This window comes from Mastigoproctus giganteus, chromosome 2 (assembly GCF_048544385.1).
Source record: "Mastigoproctus giganteus isolate SK-2022 chromosome 2, ASM4854438v1, whole genome shotgun sequence".
NCBI classification, from domain to species: Eukaryota; Metazoa; Arthropoda; class Arachnida; order Uropygi; family Thelyphonidae; genus Mastigoproctus; species Mastigoproctus giganteus.
Genome location: NC_143576.1, coordinates 145,698,793 through 145,715,472, shown reverse-complemented (window position 1 = coordinate 145,715,472; position 16,680 = coordinate 145,698,793). Strand labels below are relative to the sequence as shown.

General features: G+C 36.0%; 1 protein-coding gene across 2 annotated transcripts in view; it reads left to right on the top strand.

Annotated features, from left to right (window-relative positions):
* LOC150089641 (max dimerization protein 1-like) overlaps positions 1-16,680 on the top strand; it is a 135,149-nt gene that overhangs the window by 48,850 nt on the left and 69,619 nt on the right. For both annotated transcript variants that reach the window (XM_090368706.1, XM_090368705.1), the window contains one exon: positions 4,299-4,328. In XM_090368706.1, the coding sequence (XP_090224832.1) occupies positions 4,299-4,328 (30 nt within the window). The remainder of the gene's footprint in view (positions 1-4,298; positions 4,329-16,680) is intronic.

Genomic DNA, 16,680 nt, shown 5'->3' with positions numbered 1-16,680 from the left:
GTCATTGAAAGAGGGATGGTGCCCGACACATGGGCGTCACTGTATCACAGAAGTGGTACAAAAATTGCACTATCCCCTTTCGACTGTATCAGGAATACACTATTTCCTTAATAACATATCTAGATGCAAGGTTATTCTGGAAATGTGGTGGATGAACATGTCTGTCTCACATTGTTTCAGCCAACTGGAGAGTGACAGTGGTGCAAATCACTGCCAACTTCAATGATGGAGGTGCCAGAAACGTCTCCACCAAGACCATCAGGTGATCATTAGCTGCAGTAGGTTATGGGGCCGCCGACCCACCTGAGTCCCATTGCTAACACTACAACACAGGACTCTACACCTCAACTGGGCAAAAGAACATCGGCACTGGACCTTGGATGATTGGACATGAGTCTTCTGGTCCGACGAGTCCCATTTCCAGTTATTTTGAGCAAACAGGAGGGTATGTATCTGGCAGGAACCACACGAAGCTATGCACCCGTCATGTCAGGTGGACAGTCGGTAATGGTGTGGGGCATGTTCAGCTGGCATACTTTGGTACATCTAGATGCATCTCTGAATGGTCCAGGTTACATGTCCATCCTTGCAGACCATCTATATCCCTTCATGATCATCGTGCATCCACAGCGGAATGGACTCTTCCAGCAGAACAGTGCACCTCCCCACAGAGCCATGGTGACAAGAACATGGTTCAAAGAGCATTCCACAGATTTTACCACCATGGAATGGCCTCCCTGTTTCCTGGACATGAACCCTGTGGAGCACCTTTGGGATGCTGTAAAAAGGTGCGTTCAAGTTTTGGATCCTCCACCCAGGTATGCAGCGGAATTACGGACAGCAGTACAGCAAGCATAGATGGAAATGCCTGTGGATTGCTTTCATGAACTAGTGGACTCAATGCCTTGCCATGTGACTACCCTTATCTGGGCAAAAGGTGGGCCTGCCCATTACTAGGTTGGTATCCCATGATTTCTGTCCACTCAGTGTACAATGGGATAATCACCTCTTTCCCTGCTGATTATCCAACTGGAAAAGGTTATAGTTTCTGTATCTTTAACTAATGAAAAATATAGATTGAGTATTCCATCGTTGATCATATTGGCCAGCGATGGAATATTTGAATCCATATTTGCCATCAATGATCAGTTAAGATGGTTCTAGTTAGTATACATGTTTAGCAGTTAATGGATTTTTCTGTTACTTGGAGGATCATAGTAATGATAATAAATTAAAAATGGAGTTATTATTATTAGCCGTATGGTGCAAGGAAGCCTAAGGTTTATACTGCACCAGCCAAAAACAAAATAATGTAATTAATGATTATTTAATGCAAAAACTTTCAAATCTACAGGCAGATAAGGCCCCTGGGGTTGATGGCATATACCCTATAATTTTAAGGGAGGCAGCAAGTGACTGCATTGAGCCTAATCATGACAGCATCACTGGACTCAGATTCCATTGGATTGGAAAAGTGCCAATATATCTCCAAAACATAACAGCAGTTCTAAGAGTGTAGTGGGAAATTACCGACCGGTCAGTCTTACTTCAGTACTAGGGAAAATAATGACGGCAATAATCAAGTATGTAATTCAGGATCATTTGGATAGAAATGGATTTCTGAAGGATACACAGCATGGTTTTGTGAATGGAAAATTGTGTTTAACGAATCTGATTAGCTGTTTTGATAAGGTCACTCATGAGCTGGATTTAGGGAATAATTTTGACATTATTTATTTGGATTTCAGTAAAGCATTTGACTCAGTCCCACATGAGCGGTTACTTCATAAGCTGGGATATGTTGGAATCACATGGAAAGTCCTTAGATGGATAGCAGGATGGCTTCAGGGTAGGATGCAGAGGGTTGTGATAAATGGTTATTCCTCAGATTGGGTTAATGTAAGAAGTGTGATTCCCCAAGGATCAGTATTGGGACCACTGTTGTTTTTGATTTTCTTAAATGACATCAATGAAGGGATAGAGGGCGTGATGTCTAAATTTGCTGATGATGTAAAGATTGGTAGAGTAGTTAATGACCACCACCAAGCAGAGCTTCCTGAGAGTGACCTAGATAGACTTCAGGGATGGTCAGAAAAATCGCAGTTATGCTTTAATCCAGCAAAGTGTAAGGTGTCACACCTGGGGAACAGTTTGTTATTGTTATTTGGTTTTTAGGAGCAGTAGCAACTAAGGCCATATTGCTGCGGGGATATGCAGTGGTCATTCCCTGACCTTTCTGCATCCTCCGTATTTGGTGGTAACGGTCTCGAACCCCGGTGTAATCAAGAAGCGTGTGCTATGCACTGCTGCTCCTGACCACCTGGCTACGGAGGTGCCCTTGGGGAACAGTAACTCCAAATTAATTTATATACTTGGTGGAGTCAAACTAAAGTCAGTAGTGGAAGAAAATGACTTGGGAGTTACGATACGGTCAGACATGAAGATCTCTGAGCATTGTAGACAGGTCCATGGTGTCCTATCGATGATTTATCGAACATTTGCTAGTAGAGATAAGGACGTCATAATTCCATTATATAAGCCTGTTGTTAGACCAGACTTGGAATACTGTGTTCAAGTGTGGAGACTGCACCTAAAAAAAGACATGAACTTCTTGAAAGGATCCAGAGATGGGTAATTCGCCAAGTGAGATCGGCCAAAGACGCTCTTATGAGAAAAGACTTTGAATATGTGGGTTTCGGAGCTTGGAAACTAGGCACCTTAGAGGTGACTTGATTGAGGTGTTTAAGGTTCTGAGAGGCAATAGTAAAATGAATGAGGATGGAATTTTCACAGTTATAAATGATTCTAGAACTGTGGACCATAAATTCAAGTTATGGGGGGGGGAGAGATGTTTAGATTGGATTGCAGAAAGCTTTATTTTAGTCAGCGAGTTATAAATTACTGGAATAAGTTACCTACATGGGTGGAAGAGGCTGACTGTTTGGGGAAAATCAAAGGTCAGCTGGATAGTTGCCTATGGGAGGAGGAAAATGCATCAGTTGTCTATTTCCTTTTCTCTTATTATTATTTATTATCATTTTATTTATTTATTTTTTTGGTTGGTGCAGCATAAACCTTAGGCTTCCTTGCACAATATGGCCTTTACTAATACTAATTTTTGTTAAAATACTTTAAATATATCAAAAAAAAAAAAAAAAAAGCTCTCATCCCACACTTTTTTGTGATATCTGCCCCTTCTCGTTTACAAACATTTTGTAAAATCATCTTTCTCTATGGGAAAAACTCAGTGTCCACTAAGATAATAATGTAGACAAAAATTCTTCATTGTTTTCTCATGTGTTGTCTGTCACTGATTGTTGCATGTCCTTTATAATCTTTTTGAAATTTATACTGTTTTTCTAAGTTCTTCTGGTGCTGTGTTCAAAGCCTGATATACCTCTGGTATATGTTCTCTTACTAAAGTTAATAAATTTCAAATTAAGATTAAAAATTATTATTAGATCAGTAATGAGCAACTTCCCCCCCAGTGTTTAGCCCTTGCAAAACCTTAGTGCTATTTTTATATTGGAATCTTTTTTAAAAATGAATTACAGATATTAGGGCTCTGCTAAGTGAAAGAAAGTGCAATGTATAAAATATAAAAATAACTGTTGAAGTATGTAAATTGAACTGTTATACTTTCTCAAGTTTCTTAGTCATACATTTGCCTGACACATTCATTAGCTTCATTATGATTTAGCCTTGATATATATATAGTGTTTGTGTGTGTTTTAATTTTATGATTGTGTGTTGATATATATATTGATAAAAATGTGCAAGATCTTTTCATCACAATTGAAGATATTTGTGTGGCCTTCCAGTGAATCAGGTTACTCCTCCCATTTTGAAGGCTGTCACTAGTTTAAAAAAAACGAGAATCAATCACTAAGATTTTAGAATTAGTAGTGGCAAATGATGCAAGGAAGAGCAAGCTCGTACAACATCAGCCAAAAAAAAAAAAAAAAATAGACTAATTAACAGAATGCTGTTATTTGGTTGCCATACAATAAATTTGGAAACTACTCTTGCTTTTGGTGTTATTATTGCAGAGGATAAATGGAAAATTTATTAAATTAGAATTCATGTTATATCTTACCAGAAAATGTGTCAAGGCATTATATTTAATGAGCATGACTTGTGTTATTAGGTCATTTTACCACACATATTTTGGAATTGTTGGTTTAAAATTAAAGAAAACATTTATTTTTGTCTATTTTCTCCCCCTTTCAAATTGCATATTATTATATCGGTGTGTTATTTAATTATTAACATGTTTTTTTCTGTTTTATTTTTTTCAGAACAACACATAATGAACTGGAGAAGAACAGGTAAGAAAGTTTCCATTTATTTTACATCTCGTTATTCTTCATTTCTTTTCTCAAAATATATAGTGATTAGTATTAGTGGTGGTATATGATGCAAGGAAGCATGCTTATGTGGCATCAGCAAAAAAAAAAAAAAAAATACCTGTGTCATTTGCCCATACCCTCCAATAATTTGCTTAATCCCTCCAAATTTCCTGCAACCACCTTTTTTCAGTTAGATTGAAAAACGGTGGTTGTTAATGTAAACGTTTGGGCTAATCTGAGATATGAATAGAAAGATGTGTATTTCTACCATAAATTTTTTCCTCCGTAAATTTTCTTTTCTTTTTTCTTCCATAAATTATACCACATATTTTTCCATAAATTAATCAAACTATAAGAAGTTGTTGCATGTTCAAAATACCTCTCACAGAAGTGACATGTTATTTTGAACCTTCTTATAAATTACTCATTCATTTTGCCACATATGCTACCGTATTGTTATGCCACTGGAGATAAAAATTTAAATGGCAATTAAGGATATCTATGATATATTATGAAGCTCAATATCTGACTGTTTAACAGTCTATTAAAAATGATGAAGTAATATGCAAAGGGCATATGGTTATAATAAAAGATGGGGCATTCCTAGCAAGTAGATTATTATGAAATTTTGTTGTTGGGTTTTTTAGGAAGATATATCACGCTAACTTCAAATTTTATTGAAGTTGGGAAAATAGAAATCCAGCAATTATTTTTTTATTTTCCCATACATATACTTATTGATGTAGCTGAAACATTGGATATTAAGTTTTTTACAGTGTGAGGAAACAACAATGGGCAAAATAAGCAGGTGCAGAAAAGAAAAATCTTGGTTTAAATGCTATGCATTTGGAAGTGATTGCTTTTAGAAGGGTTAATTTTTTTTTATCGGTTTACTACATATATAGATAATCAGTTATTAGTATTTGGTTTTTTTTTTTTTTTTTTTTTTATTATTGTATTGATCACAGAAGATCCATGAAATATATGGTGTATTTAAATTTTTATTAAAATCCAAGAGGAAATAAGTAAAAAAAAGAATGAATAATTATTACACTGTGAAATAAAGTGTAAAGAATTACTTTTATATATTATTAGTTAGTTAGCTAAATAATTACTTAGTAACAAATATACCTTTCACTTCTGTTAATCACAGAAAATCAATTAATTTTAGAAAAACAAAATGCTTCAAATGTGCCCAAAATGTAACTTACTTTGTACATTACTCAACATTTTTTTTCCTAATGATGCCAATGTTACAAGCTTTGGTTTGTCTAAATTCAACTGTGTAGTAATGATACAAATGTGCTAACTAATGTCATATTTTGAAATTTGCATAGTCTAAGGCGGGGGTGGCCAACTTAATTTGTGATGCAATCTACTTTTTTTCCTTCAAAATGTGCCGCAATCTACCATCTCAAGAATTTCATTGCACATGGTTAAAAAGGGTAATCAACACATATTTAAAAATGTTGTTTTTAAATTTAAATACAATTCAGAATTCTTATCTTAAATTCATACGTATTTAAATTTTTAATTTATGTGAAGTTTGCCTTCATGTCATCTGCCAAGCTTTCAAAACGGGGATATGCTCTGATAAGGCAAACTGTAAAGAATCTACTTTATGCAAGTCCGTAAGAGTAGAGCAATTCTTCATCTTTTTTTTTTTTTTTTCTAATACGAAAAGGCCGATTCACATAGATATCTGGAACCAAAACAGGACTTTAAAAGTTCACTGCATTTTTTTACATTTGGGTACTTTTCTTGGCAAACATTTCCAAAAGTCTTTTCTAATGATCTGGCTTTTAGGAAAATATCGTTTCGCAGTGTAATAATTTAATTTTCAAGTAATATTTTCTCCTTGTGAAAAATCTCAGCAGATTTTTTTTTTTCTGCAATTTGTTTCTTATCTAAGTTGACATTAAATGGATAAGAAATATATTGAACAATATCTTCAATTGTTTCAAAATCATCCACAACTTTCTCAATTTCAGAAACATATTTCTCACTATTAAATTCAAAAACAGGAACTTTCATATTTGCAAAACGATTGAATTTTTTTCTTTGAAATCTTTAGCCATTGCCAAAAATTGATATTTATATGCAGAAATACTACTAATCATGTCACCCACATTTTTATTTTTTCCTTGTAATTTCAAATTCAGATCACTTAATTTATTGGTAAAATCTGCCAAAAAAATCCAGACCACACAACTACTCTGTATCTTGTAGCTGCTAATAATCATCTCCCCTTTGATCAACAAATTTTTTAATTTCATTCAAAATTTCAAAATCTCTGTAGAAACTTACTCCGACTCAGCCACCTCACATCTGTGTGTGTAATATCAGATCTGGTTCATTTTCATCGAGTTGCATTTTGAAAAGTCTCCTTTGAAGAGATGAATGTGTTAAATATATCAAGACCTCTAGTTCTTTCTTTTAACGAAGCCATACCCAGCAGTTCTTTTCTAGTGGCAGAATCATCGAAAAACATACGAATAAAAACTAGCAATTGAGCTGTATCACTTACGTCTGTAGATTCATCCAGTTGTAAAGAAAAGGAGACACAATTGGCAATATGAGCATGGTGCCTCCGAGCCAGGGCCGACCGGGCTAGCCGACTGGGTAAAGTACCTACCCGGCAACCCAAAGGTCGCGGGTTCGATTCCCGCCTCGGGCTTGGATCAAAGTACTGCAAAAACCTTGGGAGGTGCAATATGGCCACAGATGCCGATGCGCCAACAACTACCAAATCAATCAATCAAAAGCCTCCGAGCCAGGTGGGAAGGAGCAGCAGTGCGTAGCACACGCTTCTTGATTAGACCAGGGTCCGAGCCCGTCACCACCAAATACAGAGGATGTGGAAAGGTCAAGGAATGACCACTGCATATCCCGGAGCAGTATGGCCTTAGTTGCTAATGCTCCTAAAAACGAAATAACAAACAATATGAGCATGCAATTGTTCGCTCACATTTTTACTAATTTTTTTCGATGCGTCGCATCACAGTATTTCGAGATAATTGCAGATCTTGAAGAGCACTTTTAATTTCATTTCTATTCTTAAAATTTTCAGAAAGAGAATCTGTCTTTTCTAAAAATGCGTCTTTGCTGAATTGATCATCAGGAAAATAGTTTGCATTTTTTTGGAAGAAGATGACCCACTTTAAATGATTCTACACTTACTGCTTTAGATTGTAAATTAGGTGTCATTTAGAAATTTTGTTGCGCGAATAAGCTGGATTTAAGTTCTTTTAATTTATTTTTTCTAAGGTCACTATTAGGCAGAAAATCCGATTGGCATTTACCATGGAGTGCATTGAAGTGCCTTTCTAAATTTCCTTTTTTGGGTATAGCCACGGCAGCATTGCAAATCAAGCAACAACTTTTTTTTTTTTTTTTTTATCATTACAAAAAAGTATTCTATTTCCCACTCTTGATGAAAATGATGTTTTACTCTTTTACATAGTATTCATTTTAAATCAAGGGATATTAAATTAACGTATAAGTACTGTCCAGTTATTAATATTAAGTAAGCTAAATAAGAATTCGACACATACACTATGCTCTCGACAACTTAACTTTTTTTTTTTTTTTATGAAAACCCCAAACACGAAAGGTATCAAAACCTATAGTACTTAGTACCGTGCATGGGTTGAAAGAGAAGTATTGGGGGGGGGATGCCAGAAACTTTGCTCTAGAGACTAAACATGGGTTTCACCACTTGAAGCCTCCAATAAGCAAAGTGGTGGTATTGAACCGGTTGATGAGAGTCATCTACCACCTTGTAACTGCGTGAATTTTCAATAGACAAGCACCGACCGGGCTAGCCAGGTGGGTAAAGTACCTGCCTGGCAACTCAAAGGTCGTGGGTTCGAATCCCGCCTCGGGCTTGGATCAAAGTACTGCAAAAAACCTTGGGAGGTGCATTATGGCCACAGAAGCCAATGCGCCAACAACTACAAAAAAAAAACCAGACAAGCCTAGCTGCTTTGCGGCAACAAGAGTAGTCACATGGTTCAACGGATTTGTAATAAGCTTATGCAGTGGGGTGTATAATAATAACATTTAGATTTTGACTAATCTATTTTTTATATATGTTTAAAATTCATTGTGATCGACCCGAAATAAAGCTGCGATCGACTTGTTGGCCACCCCTGGCCTAAGGCTTTCTGCCCTAAAATATTGTGGAGATGAGGGAAAATCCCTGGTGCTCTCAGACAACTAACACACTTTACACTTGCCCTAAAATATCATTAGTCTAAGACACCTTTGGCATCTCTCATATTGCGTAAATAAGTCACAACTGTAAATAAGTCTAATCAGTGAGTGGGTACCCACCTACTCACTGATTAGAATCCAAATAGCTTCGAAACAGTGCTGTCCAAGTGGTGGTTCTCAACTGAATATAAGTAACAGTAGTCTTCTCTAATGGGGAAGTGTTACTTATTTGAAATGTGAGAAGGGCATCTCGTGAAAGGTTTCACAATGTGAGATGTTACAATAATGATTCCAATGTACAAACTTTGGTTTGTTTAAAAAATTCAACTATGTAGTAATTGATGCAAATGCACTAACTAATGTCATAGTTTCAACTTTTTTAATCTGTAGCCATTCAAATGATTTCATATATATATATATATATATATATATAAAATGTGCAGAGATGAGTGAACATTGTTTTATTTAAACCTGAGCAAAAGTGCCACTGAGACACATAATCTGTTGCAAGAACTTGCAGTTATGATACATTATCTCATTCTTATGTTTTTGAGTGATATGGTTATTTTTGCATTGGAAGAGGGATTGTTGATCTCATGTCAAACTACCCTTCTACTGCATGTTCAGATGAAAGTGCTGACAGGGTCTGGAAATTTTTGCAACATGATCAGGGAATAATGCTTGACTGCCAGCAGATAAGTTGAACATAAGCAGAAACAGTTAAATTTTTACTGAGAATTTGAGGAGGGAAATGTGAATGTGGAAAGTCAGTTCCACATAACTTGGTACAGAACAAAAGAAAAGGAAACTTGATCTGAAATTTGTATTGACCTTCTTCAAACTTTACTTGTTGGTATAAGTGTTTATTGGTGCAAAGGCTACTGAGTCCAAGACGTGCCTATTCAGTGATTGCCTGTGAGGCCAGAAAACTTTATGTAATGACTGCTCCTTCATTATTCCTATTATTGTTGTAGATGATGCTTCCAGTATGACCCTTCAATGAAGCAAAAGCTTTTTTTTTTGAAACAAAAGTGATTATGCATAAGAGTTTATCACTGCAGGTATAACTCTTAATCAATAAATTTTACAAGGATGCTGTAGAGTACTTATTTGTTGCCACTGTTCTGAGATGTGGGAATCTAGAAATTGGTTTTCTTTGTATGATAATGCAAGGAGAATCAATTTCTGCACTCCACCAACAGTTTTTGGCCGAATGATAGATTGCTGTCTTATTCCGTTTGCTGGATTTGTTGTGACCACTACCTTTCTTTCCCCTCCCGCCTCAAAAGAACTATGAAATGCCATTACTATGAGGATATATCACATGTTCAAGCAACTTTGACAGAGTTCCCAAAATGATTTACAGCGTTGCTTCAAACACTGGTAGCATCATTGTCAACCTTGCATTGATACAGAGGGAGACTACTTTGAAGGAGTAAGCACCATTACTTTGTAAATGCCTTCCATTATTTTTTGTAGCATCAGTCCCTTAACTTTTGGGACAAAGGTTTTATATAGTGTAATGCAATAAAAAACAGTTATTAATTTCTGTTATTATCATTTTAGTATGAATATCTATCTAATCTTACCATAAATACTCTTATAGTATTTAGTAATTACTTGTATTGCTGTGATTATGACATAAATAATGAGAATGACAAATGAAAAATTAATTCCATATTTTATTGCTCACATAGCTACTAACTCAATATCCAAATGTTATTGAAATTCCTTCTTTCACTTGCTCTAATAATGTTTTAGAGAAAAATATTTTTAGCTTTGCCCTCCCTTATGATTGTTTTGATAATACATGAAACATTGTTTTCATGATCACCGATTTTACATTTTCATAATATTATGCATTTTTTTATTGGTCTAAAAAAAAAATCTCTAAGAACAATGTTAAATTTTTCTTGAAGTTGTGTTTCTGGTTTGCTTTCTGCATTCCCAATGTTTGTTTATCTGTGATATTTTATTTCCAGACTGAAAAGTGGTAAAGATAAAAATCTTATGACAAAACATCACTTCCCTTGCCAAATTCTGGTGTAGGATTGTTATTTACTACTTAAACCTGTTTCCTTTTACATCTGAAATACAATCATCTACTGCTTACCCAATTGCTCATCTTTCATGTATATAACTGAATGTTCAATACCTCCATCCTCCTACAAAATGTCAGAAACATATTCTACACATTGCAATTCTTATTGTCCTTATGATCTCATGACATGCTTGAAATCTTGAATAAGGATAAGCACTGCATTGTAGTTACTGGTATCACTCCAGAGAAAAAAGGGGGAGGTGACCATGTTTTCTTTATTTTGAGTGAAATTTAAAAATTCTGAGTTTTAAATTTCATTCAAAACTCACAAAACCATCTGAAATTCAGAACTTCAAAACCAGTTGTTTTGAGTCCCAGACAATTTCAAACAGCTCACAGCTTAGGAAGATCCATCATCAGTTCTTAGTTTTGTCCTATATTTAATCCCTCCAAACCTTGCATAAGGTTTTTCTCATGGACTGTTTGTTACTTGTAAAAAAAAAAAAAAAAAATCTAATAATCATTATTGGGACCTGAACCCACTTATGTAAATCTTTTGAATGTTTAATTATATATATTAGCAACCAGTATATATTAGAAGCAGGTCACAGCCCTGCTTGAGGTAAGAATGTTTTAGATCAAATCTCTACCATATCTAGTACCCATAACAATTTTCCCTTCCAATGTCAGAAACAAATATCTGACTGACTGTAATTACTGTACAAAACATGCTTTGTACAGTTATCTTTCATATACCCTAGAGAACAAATCCAGACACATGTTAGTTTCGGAATTAACATCACTGCCATTTGCTTCAGTGGCATGCTGGTCCCCTTTTTGGCTACTATGACATACACATACTCCACCCACTTAGTTTTACTTTCCATCACTGAATATTAGACTACAGTGAGTGTAGTCCACTTGCAGAACAGTGACCAATTGAGCTATCAATCTGAGATGTGTTAGTCTGGCCCTAATCCAGTATTCCAGTTCATCCCATAGATGTTTCATAGGATTCAAATTGGGATTCTGTTGTCCATTCCAACTTTTGTACAGTGATGCCCATGAACCATTTTTGAATAGCACTGGCTGAGTGACAATCATGTCGAAACAAACATTGGTCTGTACCAAAGACATACCATGAGAAAGAGTGAGACAACATAACTCTGACACTTACGAAGTTCAATGCTTTCTGGTAGCAGATTTTCTCTGGACTTACCCATGAAAACATATACAGTATGCAGATATAACTGCCCTCCTTACAGAGAACCCCCTTCCATAATCTTTTAATCTATAATCATAGAAGTTATTAACTGAAGAGGAAAGTAATTTACTCTGTAAAGGTGTGCAGGTTACAAAAGTTCCTTAAACACCTCTCATCCTGGAAAGTTCTGAGTACTGCACACAAAAAATGTTTTATTTTATGTGAAACTAGAGTAAAACTGTTTAAATTTTTGATCGGTTTAATTGAAACTTATGCTACTTAGGAGGTTGACGTTGATCAAAATCTTGAGAAGCAGATTTTATTCTTACATAATATTACTGCCCGCTATCTTGCATAATATTACTACCCACTGCTCACTCTACTGAATTAACATTAGTGACTGAGTTGGCATCATTTAGAAAGTGATGTCATTTCCATATCTTAGTATGAACTTGCTCTACTGAATCAACTTCTTACTCTACCGAATCAATGTTAGTGACTGAGTTAGCGTTGTTAGCGGAATTTCGGAAGTGAGGTTATTTGCATCATTTAAAATCTAACAGCCACCTAATAGGAAGTGATGACACTTGCATCATTTCTTTAAAAAAAAATTTTGTTACCAATCAATTGCATCATTTCCCTTACCGTAAGAAATTTCATTACCAATTGATTTTACTCAAGTACCACCATAGATGCTTTCACATCAAAACATCGAATATCCCAGAAAAAGAGCTCTGACCTTTGAATTAATTTGAGCCTTTAACAGATATAACCAGTACTCACCAGCAAAATAACAAAAGAAGTCAACAACTCTCTCAAACCCTGAAAAGGAAGCCATAAAGAACCTTGGGAAAGATGCTGAATTCCACTTTACCAATTTTACTGATATCCATCAGCAATATGGATGAAGGAGGTGGCTATATCATAATGGACAGAAACACTTGTCTTAGCAAAATATTAGACCTCGTAAAATGTGACAATACATATGGCCACCCACAACGATTCAGGGTTTATCTTTGATACCAAACTGAGATTCAGTCATCACAATGATATACTCCAATGTTGCACTTCACACCTTAAGGGGAGAGCAAAACAACACCTCCATTGCATCTCAGATAAGACCACAACAGTGAAATATGTAAAGTCTGTTGTATACCTCCCACTACTTTATACTGCAAAGATTTGGCCATCAGTGGCATCAGCAACCGTCAAACAGATTTTTGCAGTGTAATTCTGGCTTGTCAAGTGGGCATTCCATAAACATAGGATTCTACTTCAACTCCATACTACAGTTATAGCCCTAGGCATCCCTTGTCTCTCCTCACTTATAGACTCCTCGCTACGATAAAGTTGTTTTTTGGACTCATTACGTCTCCCTCATTCTGGGATCTGTGTGACTAAGGATTCAGCTTGGATATCCTTATTTGCTCTCTCCACTCCTGTCCACACCTATTAGATTTCTTCATCTCTCATCAGATGCTTCAATTGAAAATTGATGGAAAACAGGAAATTGATATTGACCTTATAAAATTTTATAACTGCCCATACAGAAAGGACATCCTTGGGCTTACAAACCCCCGTGCCTCCTCGATAATACATTGGAAACTGCTTCCCATTTCTAAACATTGCCTGGGGATTCACTTGTGTGATATATTCTTCATATGATGCTGTTGTCCCAACATACTATCTCAACTCACAGCCATCTTGATATCAGATCAGACTGACTTTCTTGCAATGAGAATACATCATAAATGATCTCAACCAGTGTGCGGGCTTCATACAGATGGGTAACAGACAACATAACCTTTCAACTGTCCTGGAAACTGTTTTATAAATGTTCACCAAAAGCTTGAGCTGTCAATTCTAGTGATGTGATCCACTTGACCTTAGAGAACACTGGATCAAAATGTTGAGTTTCCCTTGGCTATTCTTCCTTTCTTCTGAACTGGGTGAATAGTGTCATGTATTCATTGTCTGTTCTGTTTCTACTATGTATATATCTAATTAGTTAATTTTGACTAATTGTTAATTTAAATGTTATATCTATGTTAGTATCACTTTTTCATATTTATTTTATAGTCTAATTTGTTACTTGTGAATATGCTGTGTAATCCTCTGGCCATATGGCTGTGAAAGTCTTTGATTTACCATCCAATTTACCAAAGTGCAATTTGGTACTTTGGTTTGCAATAAAGATATTCTCTCTCTCTCTCTCTCTCAAATATGCACAAACCCGCTATATGCATGTCTTAACGACCGCAACGTGGTGGACTCCTGTCTAAGACAACCGTTTGCAAACATCTGATTTCAAAAGATAATCTAACTAATGCGGATATCGGAACTCATTTCGTTTTCGCGCATCCGCCATATTGCCCATTCATTCCTTCAGCGTAGCAACACGATATCCAGTGCTTCACCTACAGAATGGTTTCCCAAGTGTGGTCCCCAGCCCAATACCGGTCTGCCAATAACTTATTTGAAGTATACCTACATAAAACTGTAAGGAAATTTCCTTTCCTAAAATATTTCAATTTTATATAAACTTTTGATAATAAACAAAGAAATGAATTGCCTATCTTTTATTTATATTTACGGATGTTAATGAATACCTAATTGCATTATTACTGGTATGTTAAATGTCCTAATGGTAGTGTCATTATTTCCTGAACCTACAAGTATTGAAAATACCTTAATTTATAGCTATAGGTGGGCCACGAAAAAAAAAAAAAAAAAAAACTGCAAACACCGGCCCGAGCTTGAAAACGTTTGGGAAACCTTGACCTACGATATATGGTAGCTTATGTGATATGTACGAAAATAATAATGGTAATGATAATTGCCGGATTTATATTAGCCAGGTCAGATTTTAATGAAATTTGGAAATGCTTCACAAATCATTCTGAATATAAAATTTAATGAAAATCCACTGAGTTGACTTATTACACGCAAACGGACGGAGAAGAAATAATAATTTCCAGATTTTTATTGGTCCAATTTTAATGAAATGTAGGATGGCCTGAGAGCTCTTTCTAAAAGAGTCAAATATAAAATATCATGAAAACCCATCCAGTTGGGGTCAAGTTATTAAATGCGGGCAAACACAGAGTCAAGACAATATCGCTTTGCTCATACATGTTAGCGCTCAAAACCACTGAAATGAAGGCGTGACACTGCCAAACCAACAACGTATAGCTGGAGTAAGGTACCACATTGTTTCCCCTCCACCTTGACCAGTGTCTCAATCTTTTTCAACAATGGGCCCATTTTTAATCTTAGATTTAATGGTGTGGCCACCAAATACGGAGGATGCGGAAAGGTCAGGGAATGACCACCGCATATCCCCGGAGCAATATGGCCTTAGCTGCTAGTGCTCCTAAAAACCAAATAACCAACCAACCAGCCTCCCCCCCCCTTCGAAATTAAAATACATTTTGTTTTATTGTACCCGATAATAGAACATTGTGATCGTTACCAAGTTGATACCACTTTTGGACAACCCATGACTGTCGACCACAGACAACACAACATTGATGGTTGTTACTTCTGTCTTTATTTTGAAAGATTGTTTGATCCGACAATGCGTAGGAAAGATTGTAAGCTTATCCATGAACAAGCCCATACATTAAGCTGCAAAGAATTTTTCACAAACAAATTGATTATTTAAATGTATACCCAAAGAGGGTTATCGGTTGTTATTGTCAATATTTAGTATTTATGATTAATAAATTGCCAAATTTTTGCTAACCTGACTGAATGCTTCGAAATTAAGCAATGGGAACGAAGAAGCCTTTGGCTAGTACGGACTAGACCAACTTATATAGAAACTAATGTATGCCACTTCATGATACTAATAAGTATTAAACTAATGCATGACACTTCATGATACTAATAAGTATCAAACTAATGTATGACACTTCAAATAGTAACCAGCCAAGTTTCACACAGTTTCAATAACATCTTTTTAAATTACGGGTCCTGAGATCAAAATTGTGTGGATGAGGAAAGATAGACAGTAATTTCTTGTGCACTAATACAGTGTTTGGGAAGGAGGACTAACACCAAATACATTTCATGATGATATGGTACAACATTGGGGGAGGCCTAGAAGATGACCCACGCTGTGGAAAACCTGCAGCATCCACCACTCCAAAGTTGTTGACAGCGTGCATAATCTAGGACGTTGAACAGTTCAGTACATTGCCAGCATCTTGGGCATCTAATCGGAAGACATATAGTACATAACAACGTAAGTTCTCGCAATGAAAAGGTATCAGCACGATAGGTTTCAAAGTTGTTGACAGCAGATCAAAAATGCACAAGAGTTGTCAAGTGAACATTGGCATCGTTTTCAAGCAGCTCCAGAAAATTTCCTTACAAGATTTACAACCATGGATGAGACGTGGATACATCTCTTCTCTCTCTCCAAAGAAAGCAAAGTCGATTCCTTCTGCTGGAAAGGTGACTTGCATCAGATTTTATTTTCGGATGCTGATGGAATATTATTAGTGGATACCTTCAGAAAGGCCGGACAGTCACAATCATAACCGACTTCAAAGACAAACGCCGAGGAAAATTCAGCAAAGGAGTCTTATTCCACTTGGAGAATATGCCTACCCAGTCGGTCATTCCCATGGTTGCACTGCATGATTTCGGCTTTGTGAAATCTTGGACCATCCCTCATATTACCAGATCTAGCACCATCGGACTTTCACCTATTTCCTAATTGGAAAAAAATACGTATTTGGCATCCATTCCCCAAGAGAAAACTTTCATTGCAGGTGGAATGAATACACTGTAGCCAAAGTGTATTGACTCCATAGTGAACTATGTTGAAACGTAACACGTTACCATACTCCTCAGGTGAACCCTTC